At 46.5% G+C, this 27,523-nt stretch overlaps 1 protein-coding gene and 1 pseudogene across 3 annotated transcripts; one reads left to right on the top strand and one right to left on the bottom strand.

Moving 5' to 3' along the window:
- The first annotated feature begins 6 nt into the window (after positions 1 to 6).
- Positions 7 to 25,386, top strand: Shpk (sedoheptulokinase). 3 transcript variants are annotated; one of them, XR_003949525.1, is made up of 8 exons: positions 7 to 555; positions 4,797 to 4,938; positions 14,206 to 14,389; positions 14,930 to 15,082; positions 15,259 to 15,347; positions 15,840 to 16,015; positions 18,674 to 18,874; positions 23,656 to 25,386. XR_003949525.1 is itself a non-coding variant. In NM_029031.3 (7 exons), the coding sequence occupies exons 1-7, from the start codon at positions 394 to 396 to the stop codon at positions 24,066 to 24,068; spliced, it is 1,431 nt and encodes a 476-aa protein (NP_083307.1). In that variant the 5' UTR covers positions 357 to 393; the 3' UTR covers positions 24,069 to 25,381. The 3 variants fall into 3 exon arrangements, 2 of the variants coding, with proteins under 2 accessions (XP_006534443.1, NP_083307.1); NM_029031.3 differs by lacking the exon at positions 15,259 to 15,347 and having other exon boundaries at positions 357 to 555; positions 23,656 to 25,381; XM_006534380.3 differs by lacking the exons at positions 15,840 to 16,015; positions 18,674 to 18,874; positions 23,656 to 25,386 and having other exon boundaries at positions 15,259 to 15,833.
- A 1,377-nt stretch (positions 25,387 to 26,763) lies between these two features.
- On the bottom strand, positions 26,764 to 27,182 carry Gm16021 (annotated as a pseudogene).
- Between the last annotated feature and the right edge of the window lie 341 nt (positions 27,183 to 27,523).

Genomic DNA, 27,523 nt, shown 5'->3' on the forward strand with positions numbered 1-27,523 from the left:
TAACGCTTGGTAGGGGTGAGGGAAGGGTGGAAGGGCGGAAGAGCATAGGCACCTTGGCAGGGACAGGGGCTCGGATGTGAGGGGCGATCTAGTCTCTTGTAGGGGAAGCAGGGTTCTCGAAGTCTCTGTTGTCTCCTTGAAGCCCTGTGCTCCCTGGTGAAGACCCTGGGACCCCAGGCACTGTCCCGGAACCTCTGACCAATAGATCCCGCCTTCTGTCGTCTCTCCACCTATCACCGGAGGCCGCTGTGGGGAGCGCGTGGTGTTTGCTTTCCTCGACCAATAGAAGTGGTTAAAAGATTGACAAGGAAGCTCCGCCCCCTTACTGCCCTCCAGAGTGAAGTGTTCCCCGGCGTGCGGTTCAAGCCACCGAGCTGTGCTGTCACCACTGCCATGGCTTCGCGACCTGTCACTCTCGGTATCGACTTGGGCACCACGTCCGTGAAGGCCGCCCTATTGGAGGCTGCACCCAGCCTCCCATCCGGGTTCGTGGTGCTGGCGAGCTGCGCCCGGGCTGCGAGGGCAGAGACTGAGAGCGCGGTGGCCGGGCCCCAGGTGAGGCAGAGCCCTGGAGCTGCCGCCCCGGGACGACCCTGGGGGCATCTCGGGCAACACCTTCCCGCGAAGAAGTACCCGTGATTGCCCAGTCTGTCGGACCTCCAAGGCCTGCTGCCCTTTCCTCTAGGGCTTCAAAGCCTGCTGCAGCTCAAGCTAAGCCGTTAGATTTTGCCCAGGGAGCTTTCCCACCTGCTGGCACCGATCTTCCCGCTCTCCGGCTTTTCTGGGGCCCCTGACCATGGCGCTGGATCCCTCTACTATCCGCCCATCACTTTTTGTACTTTGCGCCGAGAGGACTTGCTTTCAAAGTGATAACCACAGGCCTGACTATCACGCTCGCCACTCATGACCCTGTGCCCTCTAGTTCAGGCATCATTTCCGACCCCACCCCCTAGGCAGGTTGTGCTCTGGAAATGAGACGTAGCGTTAGGCTTACCTCATGCCTTTGAAGTTCAAGTAAACTGATAATTTCACTTGGTTACTCAAAGAATTCCAGCCCCTGCTGAGCATCTCTGGAGGAAAGTTGTCAGAGCAGGTGGGGAGACACTGAGATAAGCTGATGAACATTTTAGAAAAGAATCAGACTGATGATTATACGCTGCAACCACTGGCTTTTGAAAACTAGAAGATAGAAAAGTACATCTCCAGGGGTCCACAGGATGGCTCAGCAGTAATAGCAATTGCTGAGTGAGCCTGGTCACCTGAATTCTACCTTCAGAACCTACCATGGAAGGAAAGAACTGACTTTTGAAAAGCTGCCCCCTGACTGCCACATGTGCCCCATGACGGGCACACATGTTTGTGTGCACACACACATACATGTATACACATATATACACACACTATATAAATATATACACATACATATTCACACATATATACACACACATATATACTATGTATGTTCACACACATACAGTATATATACACACACACATACATTCATATATATACATATACATACACACACACACACACACACATATATATATATACACACACACACACACTACACACACACACACACACACATATATATATATATATATATATACACACACACACACACACTACACACACACACACACACACACACACACACACACAAACATACCTTTAAAACAAATGCAATGAATTAAAGACAGTGGACTCTGTTGGAAGATGATGTAAGTAGGATCAGAATGGCCTCAGATTCCATTCCTATTTGTTTCCTGAAAGGGTCAGTTTATAGTCAGTGAATTCACAGATATGAATGTCAAGGTGAGAGTGTAACCTCTCACTTTTTTCTTGGCCTCAACTTGTTCTCTGATCTGAACTAGGTGGCCACTAAGGCTTCCTCCAGCCAGAAACTTGGACTGAGTGCAGTACCTCACATTTGAGCTTCATGTCTCAAATGCTCTTGCCAAGGGTCTGTATTCGGTTCTTTGGGGGTTCAGAGTCCAATTTGTGGGATCACTTCTAATTTTCCCAGAGGCCTTCACATTTAATTTGGTTGGGGCCTCAGGGCATCTTAGAATGACTATTTGACTTCATGAATTACGACATGGAGAAGTTGGCTCTGATCCTGGGGAAGTGAGGAGCTGGGCCAAGGATTATAGTACAGTGGGTTCAGGCATTGCCCTTTTCTTGTGAAATTGATCTCTCTCCACCCCCACCCCCTGCCTCTCTCTGTTAGGAGATAGGGTCTTGCTGGCCTCAAACTTGGATCTTCCTCACTTAGCTGAGATTACATTTGTGTTCCACCCCATGCAGCCAGAATACAAGGTTTTGGAGGGAGACAGACTCTCTTGGTTGCTCGTCTCTGGCTCAGGCTCCTCAGCTGTAGGGTGCAGGGGTGGGTGGCTTTGAGTGAATTGCTGAGCACTCTTTTCAAGTCTGAAGTTCTAAGGGCTTGATCTGGGTATGGACCTACTGATGTTTTCAACTAAGAAAGAGCAGCAACAATGGTTTTCCTGTTACAGTATGGGTGTGCCCATTGTCCCAGGGCTGTCCCTGCTCCAGCTCAACCCTAAAATGAACTGCTGAACACAACCTCCTTGTCCTGACTTCCAGCTGGCTCATTTTCCTCCTCCGTGCTCTCCACCCTCACAACTCACTCACCCTGGACTCGTTTTAAACAGAGGCCCCTCTGTCCTGAGATGATGCGCCATCTGATGGCTGTTTGGGGACTTTTAAACTACCACTGTCCAACAGAAATGCAAATCACACATGTGAGCCACACATGTAATTTTCAGCTTTCGAGTAGCTATTTTAAAAGAAGTAAAAAGAATGGGCAAAATTAATTTAATTTAAAAGTTATTTATTTATTTATTTATTTATTTATTTAGAGACAGAGACCCACTACGTAGAACTGGCTGGCTAAGAACTTGCTATGTAACAGAGCTCTACCTGCCTCTGCCTTCTGAGTGCTGGGATAAAATTAATTTTCATTATGTACTTTTATTTAATGTATACAAAATATCTTTTTAACATTCAACAGTAGAGATGTGCTAATGAGATATTATGCATTATTCATATTAACTCTGAACTAGCTAGTGTGTGTGCACTTAGGTGCTCATGTGTATGTGTATGCATGCAGAGGCCAGAGGCCAACCTTGCACTGCATTCAGGTTTTATCCATGACTGCCTCACCTCTTTTAAAGTATCTCTTGTTGGCCTGGAGCTTGACAAATAGGTTGGTTGTTGCTCCAGAGCCCCAGGGATCTGCCTGTTTCTGCCTCCCCAGTGCTAGCTAGCGTTACAAGCACACAGCGCAGCACCAGACTTCTTAAAACGTGGGTTCCAGGGATCAGACTCAGGTCCTTATGCTTGTAAGGCAAGCACGTGACCTCCATCCCCTCCGCCCTCAGATGTAACTTACATATATGAAACATTTCAGCGCAGACTAGACATGTATGGTTAATGGCTGCCACACTGGACCATGTCCTGAGCAAATGTCCCTTCTACTTACTTCTTTTCCCTTCCCCTCCAGGTCTTTCTTCCTCTATGGAGATCACACACAGGTGTGGACCTCCTCTGTGCCTCTCACTGCTGTGTACTTGGCTTCTTGTTTAGGGTCTGGGGCTGCCTGCTCAGGATATGCTCTCTACACAGTCCACTCCATCCGCAGCTCACCCTTACTTATCTTCCTTCTTTGTTCTTCCTTTGTGTTGACCTGCTAGGCTAAGAGCTATTCTGACCATGCTTCCGTCGGTTTGTTCCCTGGAGGCTGACATCCCCCCAGTATGGCACCCTTTTTGCTACGCTGAGAATGTTGATTGATACAGGGGAAATGAAAGGTCTCTCCTCACTCAAACACGTGGACTTCTCCATTTCTCTTAGTTGTGTCAAGACCAAGCTGCAAGCTGGATATCAGCTCCTTGGGAGGCCGAGGCTGGAAGGGGGATCCCTGGGACAGGAGTTCAGAGCCAGCCTGGGCAATAGGGAAAGATGGTTTGTCCCACTCCCCTCCTTGTCCCCCATAAAGACCAACCTACAAGGGCACTAGACCTGCCTTCTATCTCACTTGAAATCTCACCCTCAGGCTCAGTAGGGAAGACTGAGCGATGTAGCCCTCATGCAGAAACTTCTCTTTCTCGGTGATTAATCTCCATCCTTTGGGTTCGTTCGAGTTCTGAAGAGACTCATCTTACCAGCTAATTTCTCCTCCTCCATTATCATGTAGAACTTTCCAAGTTCTCCACATTTCTTATTCTTCCTTCCTTCCTTCTATAAATGAGTGGTAATATAAACTCCAGTGGGTCCTCGTCACCTCTGCTTCTCTCCACACTGTAATTTATTTCTTTATTTTTGTCCTCTTGCTTCTTAATAAATCTATTTGCATTTTCTCCTATTGAATCTGTGTGCAGTCATTCATTCCAGCCCACCAGGAATGGAGGGGAGGGAGGGGAATTTCATCTGCCACCGAACTGCCAGATACTTCCCTCTGTCTCCGGCCCTACCCTTCCAAATTCCTTGTTTGGAGACCCTCTGCTTATTTCTTCTATTGACGGTGGAATAGGCTTTTCTCAGCAGAGCTTGATTTGTCAGCTGAACTGTCCAATGCTGTGCTTCCTCCCTTGTGTGGGGGAATGGGCCTTTGTTGGGCAAGTCTCAGGCCAGCCCAGCTGGAGCTAGCCAGACCCTTAAGGCCCATATTTTGGGAATGATTCTTCTCTCTAAGAGATCCCTGGAGGCCTTCCTCATTGGTTTCTGTCTGTTTGTCTGCCCATGCCCACCCTGTCCTGTTCTGTTTCTAGGGGCGGGAGCAGGATGTGACTAGAATCATCCAAGCCCTAAATGAATGCCTTGATGCCCTTCCCCGGCAGCAGCTCCAGAGAGTCCGGGGCATCGGAGTGTCGGGACAGATGCATGGCATCCTATTTTGGAAAGCAGGCCAAGGTATGCTGGGTGTGGGTAATGATCTCATGCTGTGGTCACTTGACAAGAACAGGGCTTCAAAGGGCTTTTGAACCAGGGTCAGGTTGTCCTGGCATGGGCATAGTGCCTTGCTCCTCAGAACAGCATATCATAGGCTGTCACCTGCGTTTTGTGTACATTTTGTCTGGGTCGAATGTGTGATGAAGACTCACACTGTCTGCTTGTGTATCCTTGTATGTTATTTGTGGACGGCAGAGGAGAAAGTGAGTTTGAATTTTCCTCAGGATTTAGTAGAGAGGATTTCCTATTGTGTCAGGGGCAACAGGATTAGCTGTAACTGGACAAGATGCCAGTGGAAACTGGATTCGAGTATTTAAAAAAAATATATATATATAATTTAATTTATTATGTTCATGTGGTGAGTGTGTGTGAGTGTGTGTGTGTGTGTGTGTGTGTGTGAGTGTGTGTGTGTGTGTGTGTGAGAGAGAGAGAGAGAGAGAGAGAGAGAGAGAGAGTGTGTGTATGTGTGTTCTTTTCTACTGTAGGTCTAGGGATGGAATGCAGGTGGTAAGGCTTGTCTAGCACTTTTAGCTGTTCAGCCATCTTGTTGCCCTTGAGTATAGTTTTTATTTATTTGTTTATTTATTTTTTAGTTTTTAGATTTGGTCTCATAGAGCTCAGGTTGGTCTTGAACTCATTATGTAGCTAACATTAGTCTCGAACGCCTGATCCTCTTGCCTGTACTTCTAACTACCTAGGGTGGTCCTTGGAAACCTTTTGTGGTTTCTTGGGATTCGACCTGGCAAGTACTCTTATCACTGAACTATGCCCTAGTTCCCTTTTTTGATTTTTATTTTGAGATAGTGACTAGATAAATTGCCTAGGCAGGGCTTGAACTCACATTCGCTCAGGCAGGCTGAAAAACAAAACAAAACAAAACAAACCCCCTCACCCCCCAAAACAACCTTCCTGTCTCAACCTCCTAAGTAGCTGGAATTACAGGTCTGTGCCAGCAGCCACAGCTGGGTAGAGTTTCTAATCTTTACATAATTTCACATAATTCTAGTTGCTATCACTTTAAGAGGCAAAACATTATTATTGTTATTGTTATTGTTATTATTATTATTATTATTATTATTTTCTTGTTATTTGGTCCTGGGGATAGGACCCAAGGCCTCAGGCATGCTAAGCATGTCCCTGCAAAGCATCCCTTCATCTGTCATCTGAGGGAAGCCTGTGACAGTGCGAAGGTGGTGACCCATTCTGTGCAACCCTGTGGAGGAATCCGTGCCAGGCAACGAGCACTTCAGGTGCCAGGTGTCAGGCTACAGATGTTACCTGCATGACCTCACCTGTCTTTCTCAACAGCTTTATGATGCGATGCGTGTGACTGCCAGCACTGTGCAGATGGGGAGCAGGAAGTTCAGAGAGGTTAGAATAACATGCTCGGGCCACACAGCTGCAATCATGGGCCTTCCCATTTCTGACACCGAGCTTTCAAAGACCAGAACCACAGGAGAGCAGTGTTTAGGGAAGGGAGGGACTTCCCAACTAAATGTCCACAGAAGGAATGGCCTTATAGCCACTCATCAACTCCTTGAGTTGCTCGGCATTACTTTTTTTTTTTTAATGATAGAAAATATCATATAGATATAAACTAGAAAGGGTAGTTTTATATTACAAAACTATCACTTAGCCTCAGAAATAGTGCAGATGGGTGTAATTTATTTATTATTTATTTATTGAGGTGGAGTCTTTGCACCCCCCAGACACAGACTCGCAGCACTGCACCTGGCCGAGCGTAGACACTACAAGCAGAGGAGAGTGGCTACTTGGGTGAGGTGGTTAGAAGGAGGGGGATGCTGGATTCATTCCTTTCAGCCTGGGACTCAGCAACTCAGGTTCCCTGGGTTATGTGAGTGGTGACTCACCTTGTCTAGTAATGTCTAGCCTTGTCCCCTCCACAGGGCTGGGTATCTAGGAAGCCCCTCCATCCCCCGTCTGCCTGTTGTCAGGTCCTTTCAGACAAGCTGACTGCTTGGCTCCAAGCACCAGCAGGAAGGGGATGAGGGCGCCAGAGCAACCTCTCCTAGGGAGTCTAGGTTGTAAAAGCTTTTTCAGTGCTCTAATTCTTCATTAACAAGAATAAATGTCCTTTTAATACTAAAACCCTTCCTAAAGGGGAGAGCAGAGATCTAATGATTGTGGTCTGGTCATCTCTGCCTTCTTTTCTCGTGTCTCCTGGACTCGGTACCAACCACACAAACCATCAGCCACGTCACTGGAAGTGCTGCTTAAAATTTCACGGAGCCAGCCTGCTGCCTTCTTGTTTGGCGTGTGCTTCTGGGAAGGAAGAAGCGTGCTTACTGCTGCTGATTCCTGTTGATGGAGTCCAGCAAAGTCAGCTTTGGGACCAAGTTGTGCCATTTTTAATGGTGGCCATAATTCAGGTTGGTTTTAGTACCTACCACATGCAGGTCCTGTACTGTCCCCCTGGGAGACATAGCACTTGAGTGTAGAAACCCGTCCCTTCCACCACACGGCCAGCATGGTCAGGCGTCTGCCGATGGCTAAGTGCTTCAGTGAGGACACAGGCAGTCTAGTGGGAGGACTGGGAGCGATGAGCATTTCTGCAAGGCCTGTGGTTAGGCCTGTTTTCAGAGTCCACTTTCAGGCTCAGTAAAAGAGGGAGAGAAAGAGGGACTATAAAACAAAGCTAAAAGGCAAGCCGCAGGTGGGACGAGAATATCTGCTAATGTAGAGTAGGCGAAGGACAGACGACTGGCAAAGGAAAGTCAGATGGACCAAGGGGCCTGATCAACAAGGGTCCCTGCTAGAGGAGCTACTGAGGAGACAATGCTCAGTGTCACCTGCAGTTAGGAGAATGCAAATGTCAACAACCATGAGATATCATTTTACACCCACTGGGCTGAAAGAAACCAGAAGGCATGGGAATATCAAGAGTTGTCTAAGGGGCAGGAAACTGGTTTATTAGAAGTGTCATTGCTGGCGTTGAACTGGTGTAAATCGCAGAGCTGTTTTGGAGAGCAGCTTGGCAAGGCCCATTTAAAAAAAGGTGGCTGCTGTGCCTCAGACATTGTACTTCTTGGAACCGGTCCAGGAGAAGTACTGGAGGAGGCATTGTCACCGCCCTTCACTGCAACTTTATTTATGATGGTAAAAATGTGACATTCACCTGTGGGATGACATTTGGTAATTAGAATAAGGCACATTCAAGCATACTGGCACACAGAGAACTCAAAGCATGTTATTGGGCAGCGACAGACACAGTAGCGTATTCTTGTTTAGACAGATACACCCAGGCCAACTCCACAAAACAAAACCTGTTGTGTGAGTGTCAACAATAGACAGGCATCCAGTGAGAATACAGTGATAAGAAGGGGGGGATGGGCAAGGAGGACCTTTTCCCTGCCTGTAATATTTGAAGACTTTTTTAAAAAAGAAATTGAGAATATGCTTATTTATTATTATGTCATTAAAAGCTTCAAAATAGAGCAGCTCTTTACCAAAGGGAAGGAAGAAGAAAGGAGGGATGGGAAGAGGAGGGACCCAGTGGGTCAGATTCTAGGAACAGGCTTCTGATTCTTAGATTTACATTCCTGATTCTACCAAACTGATTATTGGGCCTGTGAAGCTGGGCAAAATTTAGCAGCATCCCGCTTCGTTTTTTTTTTTTTTTTTTCTTATGTGGGGAGAACAATCACAGAATCAATTCTCAGCACCCATAGAGCTGCTCACAGTGGTCTGTAATCTCAGTCCCAGTGTGATCTGGTACCCTCTTCTGGCATGCACAGGTACTGCATGCATGTGGTGCACAGATAACACAGGTAGACAAAACATCCATACTCACTAAAATAATTACCACATAGAGTAAGTGAATTACTATCTTTAAAGTGTGTCTGTCACTCTATGGCACATTATAAGCATTCCATTTTTGTTTTATAATAAAATTACAATTCAAACAACGTAAAAATGGGATCAAAGGAGTTTTGGAGATAGATGAAGGGGTTGAGGTAAGAAGCCCACATTTAGATTCAGGTGGCAGTGCAGCTGTGGGAAGGCTATCAGTGGAGAAACGGCCCATTCCTGTCCCCACCTCGCAGGGGCACATAACACCAGGCAGATGTTGTAGGTCCCAGATGCCCCAGTTTCTACCTGTACCCTCCATTTGCTGGGCTGTATGTCAGGAATACTGACAGAAAGACTGACTGACCAGGTCCCTTTAGAATCTTTGCTATCTCATTGTTTCCTCTATCTGCAACATGTGTCCCCAGCTATTTTTTTTAATGAGAATGGCAGGTTTTTTTTAAAATAAAAGATGTATTTATTCTATTTATATGGGTGCTCTGTAGCTGTCTTCAGACACACCAGAAGCAGGCACCAAATCCCATTGCGGATGGCTGTGAGCCACCATGTGGTTGCTGGGAATTGAACTCAGGACCTTTGGAAGAGCAGCCAGAGCTCTTAACTGCTGAGCAGTTTCTTCTGCACCTCCTGCCCTGCCACAATCTTTCTGAGAAGATTTAGGTCACTATCAATGACCTAAAGATCTCCCACTAGGGTCCATCTCTTAAAGCTTCTATCACCTCCCTCTAGTACACGAACTTTGGGAGACATCCGAACTCTATGTGCTCTTAATGTATCCTCTCCTTTAATGTAGACAGCGTCACACAGACTGACTACACATGGGACTCCAACCAGAATCTTACCTTTAATCCTTGTGAGAACCTGTCATAAAAGTGTCACAAACACTAGGATCCAGAGGTGCAGCGTTCTAAGTGCTTTCTAGTTCTGAATTTCCAAATGGTTGTCACCAAGATACTGAGCTAACACTACCTTTGTTCCCATGATTGGTTTCAGAGGTATCATAAGAGGGGGAAAACCCACAAAATGGGAGAACACTGTGACAAACCTTGGGGTAATGTGGACTCATTTGATCTGTTGTGCATGTGTGTGGTAGTTTGGTCTGGGTAAGAGACAGCCAGCCAGGGGAATTCTGGCTTCCTCAGGCCACCACAGTCCCATAGGAACATGGGTGTCTCCAGGGATCAAGGAAGGTGTTAGAGAAAAGTTGTCCCCATCCAGCTCCAGAGTTGGTGACTTAGCATCTAAGGGTTCATTTACCAGCATTTGATCTTGGGGGCCAGGTGGGAAGCCCTGGCACGAGGAGACAATTTGTGTGGCACGGATAGATTGCCTATGGATCCACCCAGGATCCATGCACGAGGAGACAATTTGTGTGGCACGGATAGATTGCCTATGGATCCACCCAGGATCCATGCATCCTTCCTCTGTACTTTAGGGCAAGACCTGCCGCACAGATGGTCCTGGGCAGAGTGACTAGTGTTGCTGAGCTCACAGACTAGGACAACAGACACGTGAAAAAGTTTTCCTCAAGGAAAATATTGTACTGGGTTAATTTGATGGTATAAGACAGAACTCTTAGAATAGGAGACACTAAGAATTTAAAATTAGTTCCATACTAGCCGGGTAATCCTAGCACTCAAGAGGATCAGGCAGGAAGGTGGTGTGGTAGAGGCCAGCCTGGGTAACATAGTGAGAGACAATCTACAAAATGTAATTTGGAACCCTAGGCGAGGGTTACCATTGCTGTGGTGAGGCACCATAGCCAAAGCAACCTGGGGAGAAAAGGGTTTATTTGGCTTAAGCTTCCTCACCACACTTACCAGCAAAGGAAGTCAGGACAGGAACTCAAACAGCAGGTTTCTGGAGGCAGGAGCTGATGCATGGGCCACGGAAGGGTGATGTGTACTGGCTTGCTCCTTGTGGTTTGCTCAGTCTGCTTTTTTATAGACCCCAGGACCATCAGCCCAGGAATGACCCTATCCACAACAGGCTGGGCCCTCTCCAATCAATCACTAATTAAGAAAATGCCCTCCCTGCTCGCCTACACCCTGATCTTATTGAAGCATTTTCTCAATTGAGGTTTCCTCCTCTCCACTGACTACAGTTTGTGTCAAATTGCTGTAAACTAGCCAGCACATATACTAAACAGTATTAAAGGGAGATATGTCAGCAAGACACCACAAAGGAACATATAATAAGAATCAGGGCTGGGTAGTGGTGGCGCACGCCTTTAATCCCAGTACTTGGGAGGCAGAGGCAGAGGCAGGTGCATCTTTGTGAGTTCCAGGTCAACCTGATCTACAGAGCTTGTTCTAGGACAGCCAGGGCTACACAAGGAGACCTTGTCTTAAAAAGGTAAAATTAAAGAAAAAGAACTACAGAAATTAGGTGTGAAAAGCATGGTAGGTGAAACAGAGAAATTAATAATAGAATGGATGAAACTTTAGAACAAATATCAGACTGAGATCTGTCATGGACCTGGTGAGATGGCTCAGTGGTTACAGGCTTCTGCTGCCAGGCCTGACAACCTGAGTTTGACCCCCAAAACCTACATGGCAGAAGGAGAGAACCAACTTTGCAAGTTGTTCTATGATCTTCACACTCACTTTGGCATGCAGGTGTACAGATGCACGTGCACACGGGTTCACACACACAAATAAATAAATACACATGCAATTAAAACTCAAGACCTGTCAGAAGGAAGATTGAAAGAACAAATATCTATCAATCATCTATCTGCCTACCTATCAACCATCTATTATCCATCTATCCATCTGTCATTTATCTATCCATTGACCAGTCTTTTATCTATCCTTCTATCACGTATGTATGTATTATCTATCTTTTTGTGATTTATCTGTCTGTGATCTATTTGTTGTCTATTATTCATCTATCATCTATCTGTCTGTCTATCTATCATCTATCCATCATCTAGCTATCTTCACTTATCTTTCATCTATCTCTCCATCTTTGTCTATGATCTATCTATCTATCTATCTATCTATCAATCATCTATTTACCGTCTATCTTCTATCATCTATCTGTCTGTTCAAGACAGACAGAGGACATAAACAGAAGCCCTCACATCTGAATAGTATGAGACCCAGAAAGAAAGATGAAAGTGGAGAGGAGGAAATAGTTGAAGAAATAATGAAGAAGAACTTCTAATTGACAAAATAAGATGGAATACCCCAGACTGAAAGGGTGTACGGAGTATGTACCAAACCCCGCAGACAGTTCTGTTTCAGTGAACTTTTAAGAACTTCAAAGACAGAAAATTTAAAAGCTCACAAAGCCCCAAGTCAGATCCCACACAAAGAAAAAGGAGCCACTAGACCACTAGACTTTTTCATACAGCAGTACTCTCTGGAAAACAACATTGAGATCACCCCATTTCTGCATCACAAATTATCCCCAAATGTAGTGACTTGCAGACAGCCACCACTCATGTCACTCAGTCACAGCTCATGATGCCCTGGCTTCAGCTGCCTGATTCTTGTGTGTAGTGTTGAAAGAGGATGCTTGCTGATATCCATCTGTGTGTGTTGGGAGGGGGGCAGACTTGTTCTAGATGGCCTTACTCTGTGCCTACCTAGTACATTGATGAGGAAGGCTGCAAGGCCAGCTCCCCTGTGAATGCCTGCTAGATGTCTACATGTGGCTTATGCACTTTCTGGCACAGTGGCCTCAGGGTAGTTGGACTTTGTACTCAGAGGCTGGTTTCTCTGAGAGAGATGTGGGCTATAACCCTTTGTGTTTGTATGTGTGTGTTTGCATGTGTGGACACAGATGTGCACTGTGGCCACATTCTGACTGTGTGTGTGGTGGGCGCTCTAGGAGTCTGTTGTCTCCTGTCTCCATATGAGGCAGGGATTGAACTCAGGTCCTCAAGCTTGGTGGCCTGCTCCTGTATTCACTGAGTCATCTCACTGGCCCTCATTAATTTTTGAGATAAGATCTCTCATTGAACCTGAAGCTCACCCCCTTCCCTGGGCAAACCAACTAGTGAGCCCGAGTGACCTAACCATCTCTGTTCACTAATGCTGGGATGATGGCCATGTCTAGTGCTAACTTGGGTGTTGCGGATTTGAAATTTAAGTTTTCTTGCTTGCACAGTAAGTAAGTGATCTTACACACTGAGCCGTCTCTTCAGCCTTGCCCACAATACTTGTTATAACCTAGCCTTCGTTGTCCCCGATTATGACATCCTCCATAGTCTATTGGTCACATAAGTCACCAGGTAAGCATACACCTAGGGGGATAAGATTCGGATACTGCCACTTAGAGGAGATACAGCAAAGTATTTGTGGGATCTACCACAGCTAATGTTTTTTAAACATTGAAGGAAGGGAACTTTGAACTTAGACTGTTCCAGTGGATCAAGCTGTCATTCAACTGTGAGAGCATGAGGGACATTCTGAGTCACGAAGACCTGCAGATGCAGAAAGACCTGTGCTGCAAGCTGTTTTGGATAAAGTATTTAAGTCAGAGTGCAGGGAATTCCATGGGATGTTAGAAGAGATGGATGAGATAAGCTTGGCCAGACCTCTTAAACAAACCCGTGACCTTGGGCTTGGGAATGTGGCTCAGCTGTAGAACATGCGTTCAGTGTTCAACAGGCCCTGGGTGCCACCCGTAGTATAACAGCAGTCAGTTGGCACAGGACAAAAGGAAAGAGAAGATGTCTTGGTGATCACTCTGGTATCAACTCTTTTGTCATGAGGTTGGAAGGACACAAAGAGCAGGGGACTCTGAGAGTTTGTTAAACATCATCTCTTATGGGGGTGGATGGGTACAGTGTCAAGTTAGAAATGAATTTAATAAGCCAAACCAAAGAAGAAAATAGTCTGAGTATGCCTTTAATCCTAGTATTTGTGAAACAGAAGCAGGTTGATCTCTGTGAGTTTAAGGCTAACCTGGTCTATAGAGTGAGTTCCAGGACAGAAGACAGGGCTACAGAGAAATCCTGTCTTGAAAAACCAAAAAAAAAAAAAACCAAAAAAACCCCCCAAAACAGAAAACAAACCCCCCAAACTCAAAAACAAACAAGCAGACAACCCCCAACCTCCAGAAAACCCAACCAATTAAACAACAAACAAACAAACAAACAACCCAACCTTTCCCTACCTATACTCCTACTCCACCCCAGCTCCCACCTCCACACAAGAAGAATGAAAAAAGAAAGAGAGAAAGAAAAATCAGAACAGAGGCTTGACTCATGGAAGGAGTGAGTGGCTTGCCCAGGGTCCCTCAGCCACTCTGATATCAGAGCCATGTTTGAATGAAGCTGTCACAGAGTGGGGATGTCTGTGCTATAAACTCACAGGCCGAGGAGGTTCAAGGATGTGCCTATACACACTCAGTACTGTTTCTCCATTTTTGTTATCTCCTTTGTTGCAGGCTGTGAATGGATGGAGGGAGGGCCTGCCTTTGTATTTGAGCCCAGAGCTGTGAGCCACTTGGTCACATGGCAGGATGGCCGTTGTAACAGTAGTTTCCTGGCTTCTCTGCCCAAGCCAGATTCCCATCTCAGTGTGGCCACAGGATTCGGCTGTGCAACCATCTTCTGGCTTTTGAAAAACAGGTATGACAATTGTTCTTTGAACCAGCATGTGATTTCTGGGGTGAGAAACAGCAGGGACCACATATGTAGCAAGTCAGCATCTCTCTACCTGCTGCCCTGGCCTTGAGTGTGGCCTGGTGCAAGGTGGAGTTACAAGGTTCAGATTTGGTCTGGAATGGTTCCGTTGATGGAGGATCACCATTGGATATCTGTTTCTAAGCAGAATCGGGGATGGGGGTGGGGAGGGAGAGACAGAAAGGGCAAGTGACTTGTGAAGTTGAATTCACAGTGGAGTCAGGGTTACAGAGGACAAGGCCATGACTTTCTTTCCTGGATATCGCTTCTTCCCCCAAGTCGCCCGCTTCGATGACTTGGGATAGCTTATTTACAGTGGCTGGGGTAGCCTTTCCCAGGGACTCACAGTATTGAGGCTCAGTGTGTGGGGTTGTGGCTGTGTCCCGGCTGTGCCATGCCTAGTGCCCTCTGCTCACAGCTAAGCTACAGCATGTGTCTCAATATCCTCATTAGATTAAACTGAACTGTTTTTGGTGTGACAAACAGCCCGGAGTTTCTGAAGTCCTATGATGCAGCTGGCACCATTCAAGATTATGTGGTTGCCATGCTGTGTGGCTTGCCAAGACCCCTGATGTCTGACCAGAATGCCGCTAGCTGGGGCTATTTTAACACCCAGAGCCAGAGCTGGAACTTGGACACGTGAGTATGACCATGTGGGTGGATCCAGATGGAGGGTGTGCCTGGAGGGAGGGCTTCAGTGGGGGCATGGAGCTTTCACTGGTCATTGTGTTTTAAAGTAGAGTGTGCACTGAGCAAGTCTGTCTGTCAGAGGGATGCCTTCCAAGATCTTTCTACAGAAATGTTTGCCTTTGCAGGAGCAGAACTCCAGGGCCCTGTGAGCTCACTTCCTTCAGGGTCTCAATTTTGAGCCCTGAGGTACAGTTAAAAGCAGGTGGTAGTTCAGGTAAAGACCTTTCTGGTGTGTTTCGTGCAGCCTTCACTAACCATGAGCAACGGATGCATCAGGTGTTCATACGGCTGCTGGGCCTGATATGGCTCGGAATGTGCTTACCAACGCTAGTGGTGCTGGGGCCCTGGTGTCCCCTTTGCAGAGGGTTTGTGGCCCCTTCAAACACAGGCATTGGAATGCCCTTGAAGCCTGACTCATCTCTAACCCACCCCATTCCCCTCTTGTAGTTATCGCTGTTTCCTGATGGCTGCTCTTGTCCCCCACTGGTTGTCCCCCAACCCCACTTCATGGTGAATCTCAACTTTTTGTCCACTATCTACAAAACCCAAACTCATGGCTTTAAAAACACCCAAGACATTTTCTGATAAGGTTGCATTCTGTCCTCCCTTCTGCTGTGTGTAAGCTGTAGCACTACCTTTCCAGGAACCGGTAAAAGCCACATGACCAAACACCACGCGAATGCTATTGCTCACTTTTGTTTTGCAGACTGGAAAAGGCAGGCTTTCCTATCCACCTTCTCCCCGACATTGCAGAGCCAGGCAGCATGGCAGGCAGAACTTCTCACACATGGTTTGAAATCCCAAAGGGGACACAGGTGGGCATAGCCCTGGGTGACTTACAAGCCTCTGTCTATTCCTGCATGGGCCAAAGGACTGATGCAGGTAAGTTTGCCTTCCGTTCTCTCCTTAGACTCATGCTGGTGTTCGCTCTCTGCCAGCTCTGACTCAGGGTCTTTGACCCACAGTGTAGCCACAGGCTCAGCATCCTAAGGTGCGGAGAAGGTGGAAACACCTTCATCCCTGACCACCTGGGCTTTACTCCTGCTAGGGCTAGGAGTGGGAGAAGGCTCTCTTTTTCTTTCTGTGTACTCCATGACCAAGAAATTAGAGATTAGCTAGCACCATGGCTCAGAGGCAGAGCACCTGCCCAGCATGCATGAGGCCTGGGTTCTGTTGTCAGAATTGAGGGGCGAGGCAAGAGGAGGGGTCTAGTGCTGTTGTTGCGTACTTGTCAGGGAAAGGTGCATTAGATGCACTGCTATGGGCAGAACCCTTTCTGTCAGGACATGGTCTCCATTTGGTTTCTTTTTAAGAATCTACGAAAACCTAAGAACATGCTAGTGGGGTTGTAAAGTGGTATAGTCCTTTTGGAAAACAGTCTGTGGGTTCTAACACATTAAATATGGAGTTATCATAGGACTGATGATTCCAGACCTAGAGACACAGCAAGAGAACTAGAAACATACATCCACACAAACACTCCAACCCCTTAGTTCATGCCAGCAATGTTCACTACAGCTGTAAGTAGAAGTGACCTGAATGGAGTGTGAAACTGTGGTCTATCTATACAGTTATCTGTACAGTTAAAAGAGATGGAAGTGTTGAATTCTACAATGTGAAGTATGAAAAACAGGCACAAAGCCATATGTCACATTAATAGACAATGTCACAATGTCATGGCATATCATGGAGAGAGAAGGATGGTTGGTTGCCAGAAGCCATGGTGTATGATTGTTACAGGCTGTATTTCCCTTTTTGAGTGGTGGAAATGTTATAAAATGGCTAGTGGTAAAGGCTGTTCCTAGGAGATGGGGAAAGGGCGACTTTTTCCTATTGTAGGGCCCTAACGCAGATCACTTCTGACCCTGGATGCATCGAGTTTCCCTACTCACTAGCAAACAGTGAACCAGGCAACAGCAGACACCGGCTGATTGTCCTCTCATTCAGTTCAGCACCAATGCCTTCTAGGTAAAGACAGCTTCGGATCCCACAGGTTGAGAGCTTAGGTCAAGAGAAGGTCTCCTGCCCCATCCCATTCACACACCAGCATAAGGCTGTTTGGTCTGGGCGTCTGCAAGTTGAGATTCCCATACTCTCTCTGTAGAGAGATATATTAGCTGGTTTATAATAAAGGATATAGCAAAGGATGCACTTGACGAGATGGATGTGGAGGGCATTGTATAGGAGATGGCATGCGAGTTTCTATATCCTTTCTTCCGTGCCACTCCCAGAACCCTCCATGTCCTAGTTATAGGAACCTACTTTATCTTGTCCTTAAAACACAAGTCTTCTGGAAGAGCAGCCAGTGCTCTTAACCACAGAGCCACCTCTCCAGTTCCTAAGCTCTCTCTCTTTCTTTCTTTCTTTCTTTCTTTCTTTCTTTCTTTCTTTCTTTCTTTCTTTCTTTCTTTCTTTCTTTCTTTCTCTCTCTCTCTCTCTCTCTCTCTCTTTCTCCTCCTCCTCCTCCTCCTCCTCCTCCTCCTCCTCCTCCTCCTCCTCCTCCTCCTCCTCCTCCTCCTCCTCCTCTTCTTCTTCTTCTTCTTCTTCTTCTTCTTCTTCTTCTTCTTCTTCTTCTTCTTCTTCTTCTTCTTCTTCTTCTTCTTCTTCTGGCAGAGTCTAATGTAGACCATGCTGGCCTTGAACTCTATTCTTCTGCCTCTATTTCCTTCTACTTCTTGAGTTCCTAGGATACAAGTATGCAACACCATAACTGGATTTTCCCTCCCATAAAACCATGACATTGAGTGTTCTGGGATAAAGCTATAGTTGAACGCCACAGACTAGAAATTTATAAAGAAAAGGATTTATTCAGCTTGTGCCTCTAGAGGTCGTATCTAGTCTTCTTGCTGGATCATGATATGACAAGGGACATCAAATAGGGAGACAGAAAACTAGCTGATGTGAGCTAGCTTTTTTAATAAAGCTGGTCTTGCCATAATCCACAAACCCAGTGAGCCATCTGGCCCAACTTGGAAAGTTCCTGCTGGCTGCCCTTCTTAACCTCATAATGGAATAGAATACCATCATGAGTTTGGAGGACTTTCTAGTCATAGTAAGTCCCCTGCCCCTTCTGGGGTGGTTGGATTCTCTGGGTCCATGGGCAGGGTTGGTGGGGTCCCATCCCTGGAACCTGGCTGAGAGGCATGTAGGCCATGGGCTGCTTCCAGCTTATCATAGCCTTGCTAGAGGGTTTGTTGTGGCACAGCTTGTAGGTTCTTTATTGCCTTTTGAGGCCTTTGTAGTTCCTGATCCCCCAGCAAATGAGGAAATTGAACACTGACTTCAGTTTGGTCTCTAAACCTGCTAGTTCTGGAAGTAATACACTTCTGTCCCTGCTTTATTTATTAGACACAAATTGCTGAGTCCTGCTCAGTTGGTGGGGAAAATTGTCTACGCCTCTTAAAAGAAGTGCTATTCAAGAACACACAGATTTTGAACAGAGCCACAGTTTTTCCTCCTCTCTTACTCTGCTATGATGTTATGCTGTGTGACCCTGAGTTAGCCCTGCAGGGCTGAGCTCTGTATGCTGTCTTTGTGCAGTTCTCAACATCAGCACCTCGGTCCAGCTGGCAGCCTCCATGCCTGTGGGATTCCAGCCACTGCAGACTCCGGATCCTGCAGCCCCAGTTGCCTTCTTCCCTTACTTCGACAGGACCTACCTAGGGGTGGCAGCGTCACTCAATGGAGGCAATGTGCTGGCCACGTTTGTCCACATGCTTGTTCAGTGGATGGCAGATCTTGGTAAGTGTAACCCACAGAGTGGCGTGTTCTGTGCTCATTGCCCTTGTCATTTAATGTGTACTGTTTAGTCTCCCACTGGCTGAGTCCCTGCATATTCCTGCCAGTACACGGCCCCCTTTTTGTGGCAGGTGGCTGGGTACCTTTCCCCTGATCTTGACTGGATTATTGAGACAGTTTTTCAGCTACCCCCAGCTCCACAGTCATTTTCTCTACTAGAGAGTCCAGGTCTTCTTGTTCCTTACATTTAAGGCCTTCTTTCTTATGATTACAAATATCTGAAATGGAATGGCTAGAAACTCAAGAGGGAAAGTGACCACTGACATTTGACAACACCATAAAGTCCTAATAGCACTTACTTCTGGTCTGTGCTTCCTGCCTTGACTTCTTAGAAGGCTTCCTGGAAATTATGGAGCCTTCTTTCTGCCTTCTTTTATTCTGGGAGTCTACCAGGTTTTTCTCTGCTACAGTGGCACACATAACTGACTTCTACCAGAAGTCTGTCCTATAAGCTCTGAAGGTAGATATTTCTGGTTAGTCATCCGGTTTAGGGAAATTTTGGTCATTAGGTACAGTGATCACTGGAACATGTCAAAGTCAGATAACTGTAGGAAACATGAAATATGGGAACAAGTTGAGGCACAGGCAGAAGGCATTTGGGAGGCTTCCACCGGCTGGATACATGTTGGCAGGCCAGGATTAACAGATCTTGGGGTAAATTCTACCTCCTTGGCTGGGATCCTCTTAGTGTTTCTTTGTAGGAAGAACCAGGAGAAAGTTTTGGGTTGCAGAGCCAGTCCTTAGACCCTCTAGGCAAACCCGATATTCAGTACTGCTGTAACTGGATTGGGTCTCTCAACTGTTCTCTGAGCAGTCGGTAGGGGGATCTTTCTCTTCCCTGTAAAAGAGATGGAACTATTCGGTTTATGGCTCTCATTGGTGGTGTGAACCCGGGGGAACAGACTCCAAAAGTGAGGTCGATTAAAGTCTCATGCAATAGCCAACTTTATTCAGAGCATCAGACAATTTATACTCAAAGGGTTAAAAAGAGTCACTTGAGTGAAGTGTACAATCACAAGGGCAAGCCATAGGTGGTGGGCAAGCTGCACATGGCAAAACCATGTTTTTCTGTAGAGGCATATAAACAAATACCAATGGACAGCTGTAATGAACAATCTAAAACAAACCACTCACATTCACAACAGCTGGGAGGGGCACACAAGCACATTCCAAGAACAGTTCCATGGTTTGGAAGAAATGAGGTCAAAGACTCTGGTCTTGTTTGCTTGGTGCTTTCTGACAGCACTCAGATTCCCCCTCCCACAACCTCATTCTTGGACTAGGTTCCACCATTGTTCCATGTATCTCTCTGTGAGACCTTTCACATTCACAATGCTTTGAAGATTAGTGCTGTAGTGTAATTTACCCTTTTATGAAATTCTACTATGATGTGCATTTCTCTCCTTTGACAGAGCAGTTTCCCCAAAGGACTTAGTCTTACACATTTATATGCTGTGCACCCTAAAGAACATGAGTTTTCAAAAAGTTTTTTCTGTGTTGGGGATTAACCCATCTCCTTATACATGCTAGGCAGATGCTCTCTGCCTAACCCAAGAATGGAGTTTTAAGAAAACCTAACTATAGATGAAGGATTTATACATAAAGAGACAGACCCACCATTTTCCCCCAAGTCTAGTCTTGGCAGGTAGAGACCCTAAATTCTTAGTTTCTCTATGTACTTTTTTGTATACTTCAGTTTTGTTTGGTATGGGAACTAGATTATATTTTTTCTCCTTTAGTTTTTTTTTTATGTGTATAGATGTTCTTGACTGCATGTATGTCTGTGCATCACATGCATGCAGTACCTAAGAGGCCCAGAAGAGGGCGTCACATTCCCTGGGCCTGGGGGTTACAGACAGTTGTGAACTATCATGTGGGTGCTGGGAATTGAAACCAGGTTCTCTGGAAGAGCAGCCACGTGAAGCCAAATTTTATATATTCTTCAAATGTGAGCTGAGAAGAATTTTTGGGTGGGAAGGCCTCAAAACAGAGCCTGCCTGTCTTCACTGGCTACTTAGGTTCAAAAGTGTGCATTAGTTTTGGCTGTAGCTCTGGCAGACTGTCCCTGCCTTCAGAGCATCTTAGCTCTCTCAGGCTTGAATCCCTATTGGTGGTGGTTGGGCGGGAGGGACCTGACTTTCCCCCTTAGCATCTTCCTACGTAGACTCATAGATGGCAGGTTCTGGGCTCCAGTGGAAACCCAGTTTTCATGCTGTGCTGTTGGTTCTTGTGGACCAACAAATGTGGGTCAAAACTTATTTCTCTGTGATGTTCCCTCTTTGTGTCTTCTTTCTGATTTTCTCATTTAAAAAAGAAAGCTGGAAGCTGGGTGTGCTGATGTATGTCTTTAAGCTGAGGCAGTTGGAATTTTATGAGTTTGAGGCCAACCTGGTCCTTATAGCCTGGTATATATTCCAGGCTAGCCAGTCAGGGCTGCATAGTGAGACATTGTTTCAGAGGAGGTGGGAAAAAGAGGGGAGAGAGAGGAAGGGGAAGGGGGAGAGAGAGGAAGGGGAAGGGGGAGAGAGAGAGAAACTTGGGACTAGGGTTGTTGTTTGATGGTGGAGTGCAAGGTTAGTATATGCCGGGGCCTGTGTTTGATCCCCAGCACCTAAGAACAAATAGGGAAAGAAATAGCTGTTATTTTAGTGACATTCTTAGAGGGATCAGACTGTGACTCATTCCATACAGTATTGAAATTGTTTTTCTATTTTCAATTCCTGAGTGCACATAATTGAATTTATATGCTGGATGCTCTGTCCATGTGACTCACGGTGGCTTTCTAGGTTACTGGTTCTTACAAATGCTAGGCAAGTGTCCCACCAGTGAGTCACACCCCCAACTCTAATTGTGGAGTCTTAAAACTCCACTGAGGGCTTAGAAGATAGCATAGTTGGTAGAGTGAAGCACAAAGACCTGAGTTTGGCATCCAGAAAAGCTGGACCTGGGAAAGCTGGGGCACATGGGGCTATGCACAGAGCTCATTGACCAGTCAGCCTAGCAAAAGATGGGTAAGCTCCAGTTTTAGTCAGAGACCATATCTCAAAAAATAATGTGCAGGGTGATCAAGGAAGACACCTGATGTCAACTTTTGGTCTCTACGTGCACATACGAACATGTGCACCCTGCTCACATGTATGTACACATTTGAATAAGTACGTACAACACACATGTTTATACATACATACAAGGCCCCTCCAAGACTCGGTATTGATCTCTCCATGCTCAGAAATGATGACCTAGCCTGGGGGCAGGGTGGGGCTAAGCATGGCATTGTACAGATGCCCTTCAGGTGATTCTGATGGCTTCGAATCTGCAATGCTCTAGTTGGGACAGCAACGCTCTCCTGTTGGGAGGTTTTCATACATACAGAATATCAGGGTCTGCTCCAGATTCTCTGAATCAGGAGCTTCACTCATATTTTATAGTCAAACATTGGGAGCATCTACAGCCTTAGGCTGGTGGTTCTCCAACCTGGCCGCATCTCAGAATCTGTAGCCTAGACTGGTTCCATCAGCGGGCCTAGGACTGGGTCCCACAGTTCCTTCAGAGCATCTCAGGCTACTTTGATGACCTACACTTAGTAAAGGACCCCTAGTATGGATAACATTTTTCCTTCGTCAAAGTTGGATTTGCTCTCCCTCAGCTAATTGAAAGTTAGAGATTAGAATCATATTCTCTCTCTCTCTCTCTCTCTCTCTCTCTCTCTCTCTCTCTCTCTCTCTCTCTCTCTCTCTCTCTCTCTCTCTCTCTCTTTCTTTCCGAGACAGGGTTTCTCTGTATAGCCATGGCTGTCCTGGAACTCACTCTGTAGACCAGGCTGGCCTCGAACTCAGAAATCTGCCTGTCTCTGCCTCCCAAGTGCTGGGATTAAAGGCGTGTGCCACCACTGCCTGGCTCATACTTTCTTTTTATGATGTTTGATATTGAACCCAGGGCTCTAACCATGTTAGGTGTGCTTTAACACCAAGCCATTTCCCAGCTCCCGAAGTGAATCTAATTAGAAAGTATACTGAAGCAAAGCAAAACAAACCCTTTTGTTATTATCTTACCTTTAATTTCTTTTTGAGATGAAGGTCTCACTGTATAGACCAGGTCAGCTTCTAACTTGTGATCCTTCTGCCTCAGCTTTCTGAGTGCTGGAATTACACTGCACCCAGGTAATTTTATTTTTTAGAATGCAGAGATAACTAGAATGGGGATTAAAATCTTACTGAGACTGGTTTGACATCTATCAGCTGAAGATAGCAAACATACTACTTCTTCCTGGGCCCCAGGTATTTCATGCATACAACGAGAAGGGCTTAGGCTACATTTGTATGGTAAGGATGGCTTAGTGTGGGGTCTATGGATTGTAGAGATTCCATTGATGACTCAAATAGCAGTTCCGATGATGCTTGTTGTTAATGGATGTTTGCATTTGCCCTCTAGGATCCCTCGTCTGTGCTATAACTATGATGCTCAGCTTAGGGTTAGAACTCACAACGATATGGATGAATGATCTCCCAGAAGTCTAGCTGTGGCCACAGAGAGACAAATGACTGTGATCTAGAGCAGAGTCTAGCCAGCCAGACTGTGAATCTCCGATCCATGATGCTTCCAGCCACAGTATAAAGCCACAGCAGCAGTAGATGGAGCTGTCCCTTTGCCCTGGGGATTCTAAAACAGTCTCTGCCTGCCACCAGGGGCTGCATGTTCTCACACAGATCTCCCGTTTCTGACAGGTCTGGAGGTTGAAGAATCCACTGTGTATTCACGCATGATCCAGGCGGCTGCACAGCAGAAAGACACCCATCTCACCATCACCCCAACAGTGCTGGGGGAGAGGCACCTGCCAGACCAGCTGGCCTCTGTGACTAGAATCTCCTCCTCTGACCTCTCCCTGGGCCATGTGACCCGGGCCCTCTGCAGAGGCATCGTTCAGAACCTGCACTCCATGCTTCCTTTCCAACAGCTCAAAGAGTGGGGTGTGGCCCGGGTGGTGGGGAGTGGGAGTGCACTGTCCAGGAACGAGGTGCTGAAGCAGGAGGTCCAGAGGGCGTTTCCTTTCCCAGTGTGCTTTGGGCAGGATGTAGATGCAGCCTTTGGGGCAGCTCTGGTCATGCTCCAGAGAGACCTTAGCCAGAAGGAGCCTTAGTTCATCAAGCTCCTTGGCTAAAGGAATGCTGGGAATCTTACCTAATTGACAATGTCAGCATGATCTCTGGGTTGTCCTTTTCTGGGACGGCTCTGTGGGTGGACTGTAATTTATACTTGATCTTGAGGTATGATCTAGACTGATGAAGATCTTACCTTCAGGGCATATGATAATCATACAGCCAGGAATCTCTAACCAGACCCCAAACTAGTGCCTTCCAAGAATAGGATCTTCTGAGAGCTGACTGAAAATGCAGATGTGGGAGATGGAGAGAATGGGAGGGAGGAAAATGGGAAGAGGGAGAGGAAGGGAGAAACAAACAGTTTCCCGGTCACTGGGCTCGGCTGTGATTCATTCGTAGACAGGGAAAAAAGAAAGATGACTTATGTAGCCATGGCTCCAGCAAAGCAGAGAAGACCTGCTTATGCCCAGCACTTGGATTGGTTCAGCTTTAAGTTAAGTGCATTGCTGGAAAAATCCTCCCCACCAGGTTGTAGCAGGTGGAGGGAGGCCCCTCTCCCAGTCTCGGGGAAGAGAAGGAGCCTTCCTTAGTTCATCAAGCTCTTTGCGATTCTGGGAATCTTATCTCACCTGTCAGCTTGATAGCCCTGTCAGTTGAAGAGAACAGCTATAGCATGGTCTCCAGCCAGAGAGAGACCAAAGGATATGAAGCACCACACCTTGGAGGAGAAAGCTGAGGTCTCTGGGCTTGCCTTGCCATGTGCTTCTGGGACAGTGCTGCACCGTGGCTACCCCGAGTCTTCTCAGCACAGCTGGCTTAAAGGCACATCCAGGAGAAGAAAAGTCACCTGGTAAGAACAGCTAAAGGGACCACAGAGCACTGTGAGGAACACTGACTGACAGACTGTTTTCAAGATGGCAGCAAGGCACCAGCCCTTTTCTATGACTGCGTATGGCCACATGTCTCTCTAACCCCTGCCACAAGGGGTGGCCAGTTTCATGAGAGAACCTTTATCCCACAGGCCCCACCCCTTTCTCCAGGGTGAAGATCTTGCTGCCCTCTGGTGGTTCTGGCCCAGTAGGAATGTCCTGTTCAGATAGGCATGCATGGAGGGTCAGAGAATCACCAGTCTTCCCATGTTACAGTGCCTTCAAGAAGAGGGTCACCATCACTGTCTACTCATAGGCTCCCAAAGGACCCCACGGCTCAGGGGCACCTGTGACTTTGGGGAGAAACCATGTCATCTCTTTGTAAGAGTTATTTCATAAGGTATACTATTGTGGTAACCCCTTTGATGGATTTACCTCCCACTGCTGGCTCAGCTAACTGAATAAATTTCATTTTTCCAGAATTTTATCCCTTTGATGAACACACACTTCTCTGTTTGGGGGAATCCTGCATGACTGATGTGGCTTGCAGGAACCCTCATGGGTCAACATGGTGGCACATGCTTTTAATCCCAGCACTTGGGAGGCACAAACAGCTGAATCAGGGTGTTCCAGGTCTGCATGGTGAGCTCCAGGAGAGCCAGAGCTGCATAGACCCTGTTTCAAAACAGGCAGATGGATGGACAGACTGGCCTGGGTTCCCTTGGGCAGATGAGTTGGGACAGTCACGTTGCAGCCCTTGGGGAAGGCTTATGAGAGAGGAGGAAAGGCTGAGGGCGTCTTGGTTACCTTGCCAGCTGAAGGAGCAGTGTTCTAGAACCTCTTGGCTCTCTAAGGTGCAGCCGGCCTTGCCTGTTGAGAGAGCTATGGATAGTGTGTAAATAAAGATCAAGATCTTGAGTTGCTGAGATGGCTCAGTGGGTAAACAGACTTGCTGCCAAGTCCAATGGCTTGAGTCCTATCTCTAGGATCCACATTGTCCTCTGACCTCCACACCTGTGCACTGGCACATGCATTTCCTGCCCCAAATAAATAAGTAAATGTAAGATGATGATGATGGTAATAATGATGATAAAAGGTAAAGATCTGGATGGGTCTTCTTTAGGCCATGGGGCCAGCGTGGCACAAGAAGTCTGTAGTCTTTTCAGGCCACATATCTGCTGTACCCTGGGTGCTGAGCCTTGGAGTCCAAGCTTGCTAACTAAATGTCTTGCCTGCTGCCTCCCTTGCACGCAGTGGAGGTAGGGTTGAACACGTAGATCAGGGCCTCTTTTCTGTAGTTTGAAGTTACACCCCGCTTGCTGCTTCAGCTCTCATTGCTGCAAAGTGCCAGAGTGTGTCAGAAGCCAGCTTATTCCTCCGATGATGAGTTAGGCTGCTGTTAGCATCAGGCTGGGCATCAGTGCTCTAGTCTTAGGAGCACTTACATTTTTTTTTCTTGTCTGATTTGCTTTGGCTGGGGAACTGTAAACAGAAGTGTGTCTGTTTTGAGCAGACATCTTTGCCACACTCTTCTTCCCTTTGCCCACGTGATTGATTGGTCGTACTCCAGACGGCATATATTTTGTCTTCCTGGGTCCTTGTCTGAGTGCAATGGCACCGAGACTTTACCAGTCAGGGAAGAACACAATTGTGAGAGTCTTTTCTGTCTGGAGCTTTGAGTTTGGGGATATTTTATTATCACTGTCGATCTGAAATCATCCTGGCCATGCAGCTTCAATAGCCGTGGAGTCTTCAACGTTTCCACTGTTCCCAATGCGGACCACACTAGCGTTACCTCCAAAAAACAACAGGGGTTCTGGGAAGCCCATCACATTGATGTGTTAATGATTTTTTTTTAAAAAAAAACAAGAGCACAGATCTACTTTTATTTATTTACTCTCCATTAGTTTAAATCTGGGATGGAAACAGCATCACACGGATTCTGTGTCCAGTGGCCTTTGCAGGAAGGTTGCTTCAGAATTTGGCATGAACCATACCACTGTTTGCGTGGACCCGAGTTACTTTTTCCCCAGATTGCTCTGGTTTTGTTTGGTTTGCCTCCAGGAGTCACTGTATTGCTTTTTGCTTTATACACATAAGCACATCTCTTGCCTAAGTAGAACTCTGTTTCATCTCGGGCATCAACGCCTTCAATTTTAAGAAGAGCCATGTGCTCTCTTTGGTTCCCGATACCTTGCTTGTAGCCAGCAAAAATGGCCTTGCACCACAGCCTTCCAGACATACTTGCTTCTAGAAGTACTGTTCCCAGCAGGCTTCCACAGGCGCCAAGATGGCGGAAAGAGGAAGGCAAGGCCTGGTGGTGTGTTGATGAATTCTTATCACCAGGAGATAAAATAAGCCTGGGTGACAGTAATCTCCATTCCCAGAAGGGTGAGTCTTGTATACTCCATGAAAGTGACATCCAGACAAGTCTTAAGAGCTTCAGTAATATTTTATATTTTCGGTACCTGCTGTGCAGTGAGAACTGATCTAAGTCCTGCTTATTTGAACCCGTTTAATTTTTTTTAACCCAGGAGGTGAGTGTTGTCCCATTTTATAGGTGGAGAAACAGACACACTAGAAAGCTAAGTAACTTCACTTGAAGCACACGACGAATGGTCCCA

Source organism: Mus musculus, chromosome 11, assembly GCF_000001635.26.
Source record: "Mus musculus strain C57BL/6J chromosome 11, GRCm38.p6 C57BL/6J".
Classification (NCBI taxonomy): Eukaryota; Metazoa; Chordata; class Mammalia; order Rodentia; family Muridae; genus Mus; species Mus musculus.